The following is a 4,492-nucleotide window of genomic DNA, read 5'->3' as shown; positions in this document are numbered from 1 at the left end:
GCTCTGACATTCTGAGTTCTAAGGCCCCTCCCAGCTCTGACATTCTGTGTTCTAAGGCCCTTTTAGTTCTAATTCCATATTCTAATACCCCTCCCAACTCCAATGTTTTATATTCTGCCATCCCTTCTAGCTCTGATGTCTAGTGTTCTCTGATCCCTGTCAACTGTCTCATTCAAGAATTTTATAGCTCAAGATAAGCTGTGGAGCAGGAGGCCCAGGGAGGCAGACTGGGCTGGAGTGAGGAAAGGTTCCTGCCCCCAAGGGCTGGAGGAGGAAAGGTTCCTTATACAGCCTGCACTCCTCTCCTTCCAGCCTTGGGGCACAGGTTGCTTTTTTCCTGGGGCACTGGAGTGAGAATGCACTGAACTAAGGTGTGAAGAAACCCACCTGAGTATTTATCTTCCCCATCCCACTTCCCCCCAAGTCCAAATTCATTCTTCCTGAAGCCTGTCCCATGCTGGAAAGCCTGCCGTGCTCATTTGCCCAGCTGGACAGAGATGACCCTCGTGGGCCTGAAGGGAAGGTGGAGGACAGCCAGGCTTTGAGGGGCACTGAAGCCACCACTTCACCATCTGGTGGGGGTTTTAGAAGAGGCCTTGACCTACTGGAGCCCAATATATTGAGTCCCCTAAAGCAACCTCCCCACACAGATGCAGGGGTTGCATCTTCCCTTTCTCCCTGGGTGCCTCCTGAGACCTGGTGGCCAGGCTTCTCCTGTCGGACTATGGTACTATGGTATAGGACAGAGCACTGTACTTGGAGTCAAGAAGCCCTAGGTTCAAATCTTCCCTTGGACACCTACTAGTTGTGTGACCCTGGGCAAGTCATGTAATCTCGGTGTGCCTCAGTTTCCTCATCTGTGAAATGAGAGGGTTGAACTCAATGGCCTCTAAAGACCCTTCCAGCTCCAAATCTATGAACCTATGTTTCTATGATTTTTCTATCAGACTTGGAACTCCCTGATGGGAGTTGTCATTGTACGAACAGAGGTAGGAGGACTCCTAGCAGCAGCCAAGATGTTAAGGATAATGCTGTGGAGGCTACCTATCCTGCCTCCAAGACTTCTGTCTCCCACAGTGCTCAGAATCTATTTATTAATACAACAGTCATTTAAAATTTTTTTTATGTTTTTCATTTACACATTACCTTTATTTCCAAATATAATCTTTCCCCTATTCCTAAGAAGGAAGCTATTCCTTGTAACAAAGAATAAAAAAGAACCAGGCCCCCAAAAAGCAGCTTAGCAAAACCAACCAAAACATCAGTATTGCCTGACAGCATATGCAGTATTCCACACCCATAGTCCGCCACTTCTGCGAAGAAGAAGAAAGGAAGACATATTTTCTCAGCTCTCCTCCAGAACCACCCTTGATCATTATAGTGGTACAGACTCAGTGCTGTTTTGTCTTTCTTTGTTTATGGTGTTGTCATTGTGTAGATGATTTCCCTGGTTCTTCTTCTTTCACTCTACATCAATTCATATAAGTCTTCCCATGATCCTCTGAGTTCTTCGCATACCAAATGTCCCTAAAGTCTTAACTTAAATGCTTAGCATTAAGGCTAAGAGATACCTTGGGGATTTGGGATACTTTGCACAGTTTCTTGTGGAACAGTAATATTCTGTTTTTATTCATATATCTCAATTTGTTTAGCTTCAATCAATGGGTGCCCACTTTTTTTTCCAGGTTTTTTTGGGGTTTTTTGTTTGTTTTTGCTTGGTTGGGTTTTTTTAGCTACAAGGACAGAATATTTTAGTGTACATGGGACTTTTCTTCCTGCCTTTGACCTCCTTGCTGTATATATTTAGTAATGGGATCTCTGAGTAAAAGAGTGCAGACATTTTAGTCACTTGTCTAGCCTGACTCCAAATTACTTTCCAAGATCTGTTATTTATTAGGCACCTTAAAGAAGCCCATAGTCTATCCGATCCATAGATCCCCACTCCCAGATGTTAATTAATTTGATGTCTCCCTTTGTGTCCTGTGTGCAGTGGGAGGAAGTGAGTGGATACAATGAAAACATGAACACCATCCGGACCTATCAGGTGTGCAACGTCTTTGAGTCTAGTCAGAACAACTGGCTCCGTACCAGATACATCCGGAGACGAGGAGCTCAGCGTATCCACGTGGAGATGAAATTCTCTGTCCGGGACTGTAGCAGCATCCCCAACGTCCCTGGCTCCTGCAAGGAGACCTTCAACCTTTATTACTATGAAGCCGACTTTGACTCGGCCACCAAAACCTTTCCCAACTGGATGGAGAACCCATGGGTCAAAGTGGATACAATTGCAGCAGATGAAAGTTTTTCCCAGGTGGATCTTGGGGGAAGGGTGATGAAAATTAACACAGAGGTTCGGAGCTTTGGGCCTGTCTCCAGGAATGGCTTCTACCTAGCCTTTCAAGACTATGGTGGCTGCATGTCCCTCATTGCCGTCCGTGTGTTCTACCGAAAGTGCCCCCGTGTGATCCAGAATGGGGCTGTCTTCCAGGAGACCCTGTCCGGGGCTGAGAGCACATCTTTGGTGGCTGCTCGGGGCACCTGCATCCCAAATGCTGAAGAGGTAGACGTTCCCATTAAACTCTACTGCAATGGGGATGGGGAGTGGCTGGTGCCCATCGGGAGATGTATGTGCAAGGCTGGCTACGAATCAGTGGAGAATGGGACTGCCTGCCGAGGTAATGGAATGCACTTTTTGTTTCTCCTTTGACTAACTCTATTTTGCTGCCTTTAGAATGGGCTGATTCTTGGTCTCTGGTGTGGGCTGATGCTTGGAGTGGGTCAATTCTCATTCTGCAAGAGTGGGTTGTTGGTGGGGAGAAAGGTTAAAATAGCTTCTTCTGTGGTGCCTCAGGATTTGATTCAATGGCAGAGAGATGCCAGATTCCTTGTACCCTAGCCCCAGCTATTCCTCAGGACACTGTGAGTGTTGGTCAATGGAAAGGGCCAGATCCCCTGTCTCTGTCAGGAAGCCTCGGTTCTTAAGGTTGGTCCATGGTAAGATGACAGTTCAAGTTGGAAGTCACCTGAGAACATTGAATTTTGGCATGTTGTGTATATTGTTTTACTGGTTCTGATTAATACCAGTTTGCATCAGTGTATATAAATCTTCCCATGCTGATTCTGTATTTCTCAAATTCTTCATCTCTTTACACAGAGTATAGATGTAATTCCATTATGTTCATGTCCCATATTTTGCTTAGTCATTCCTCTTTAGAAAGGCATCTACTTTGTTGCTAAGCACATAATATATTAAGGTGGAAGGGTCCAGAGAACATAGAATATCAGAGTGAAAGGTCTCTGTCCAACATCAGGCTTTTGTATTCTACAGTCCCTTTCACTCTGACGTTCTTTGTTCTAAGGGCCCTCTCAGCTCTGATATTCTGTGTTCTAAGGGCCCTTCCAGTTCCAACATTCTTTGTTCTCAGATTCCTTCTGCCTCTTGGCACTTTACAGTCTAAGGGCCTTTCTAGTTCTGACATTCTGTGACTATAATTTTCTGATTTCAATTTTTGTTTCCCCATTTAAGGGAATGAAAAGGGAGGGCCTGATGGGAGAGACAATACCAAGAGAAAATCGACAGCTAGTATCTCTTTTAACACCTGGTGGCTCCTAATCAAGGAAAATTGATTAGTCCCTCCACTCCCGTGCTGGCCCAGAGCCCCCCTAGAGGGGCAGTTTCTGAGTCAGCTGTCCCCATGTGAGTGCCGATTGCCAGCTATGGCGTGATTAATGAGCTAGGGGAGTGCAGAGCCACACAGCCCACAAGTGCAGTCTGTGAACAGCTGCCCAGATGTGGGGCCTCCCAGAGCCTATGGCTAGAAAACAGATCCTGTGACCTGACTTCCTCACACTATGCATACCCCCCCTCCCCTGTTCCCATCCTAACCTCTCACTCACCCACTCACTCCTTCCTATTCCCTTTTTCACTGGTTTTGTGCACTGAGAAGATCATGGAGGCCCCCTGACAGGTCCTTTTTTCCCATCAGAATTTTTGTTAACCAAGTACTGGTCCAATTATATCCAGCCTTTTCAGGAACCTAAAGGATTCCTGAGTTGAAAGGGTCTTTGCAAGAGCAGTGAAGCATCTGCCTGTCTCCAGGCTGTTTCAGACCATTCTTTTATGGAATGTTAGGATTGGAAGGCCCTTTTAGATCATAAAATGTGTGACTATGGGATGTGAGAGTTAAAATGGCTTTAGAAAACAGAATATCAGTGCTGGAAAGGACCTTAAAACAAAGAATTTATTATCCAAACATTGTATATGGAATATTAGAATCAGTAGGAACCTTAGAATGTAGAAAACGTCAAAACTTGAAGGCATCTTAGAAACAAGAATTTCAGAACTGGGAAAGATTTTAGAACAAAGAACATGAAGTTAGGACAGGCCTTAAAACACAGAATGTCAGAGCTGGGAGGGCCCTTAGAAGGCAGAATATCAGTATGGAAGAGCCCTTAGAACACAGAGTGTCAAAGCTGGGAGGGCCCTTAGAAC

At 45.4% G+C, this 4,492-nt stretch overlaps 1 protein-coding gene across 2 annotated transcripts in view; it reads left to right on the top strand.

Annotated features, from left to right (window-relative positions):
* EPHB2 (EPH receptor B2) overlaps positions 1-4,492 on the top strand; it is a 191,204-nt gene that overhangs the window by 5,489 nt on the left and 181,223 nt on the right. For both annotated transcript variants that reach the window (XM_027841405.1, XM_027841404.1), the window contains exon 2: positions 1,991-2,675. In XM_027841405.1, the coding sequence (XP_027697206.1) occupies positions 1,991-2,675 (685 nt within the window). The remainder of the gene's footprint in view (positions 1-1,990; positions 2,676-4,492) is intronic.

Source organism: Vombatus ursinus, unplaced genomic scaffold (genome assembly GCF_900497805.2).
Source record: "Vombatus ursinus unplaced genomic scaffold, bare-nosed wombat genome assembly UNPS02014859.1, whole genome shotgun sequence".
NCBI lineage: Eukaryota > Metazoa > Chordata > Mammalia > Diprotodontia > Vombatidae > Vombatus > Vombatus ursinus.
This window is presented reverse-complemented; position numbering and strand designations above follow the sequence as displayed.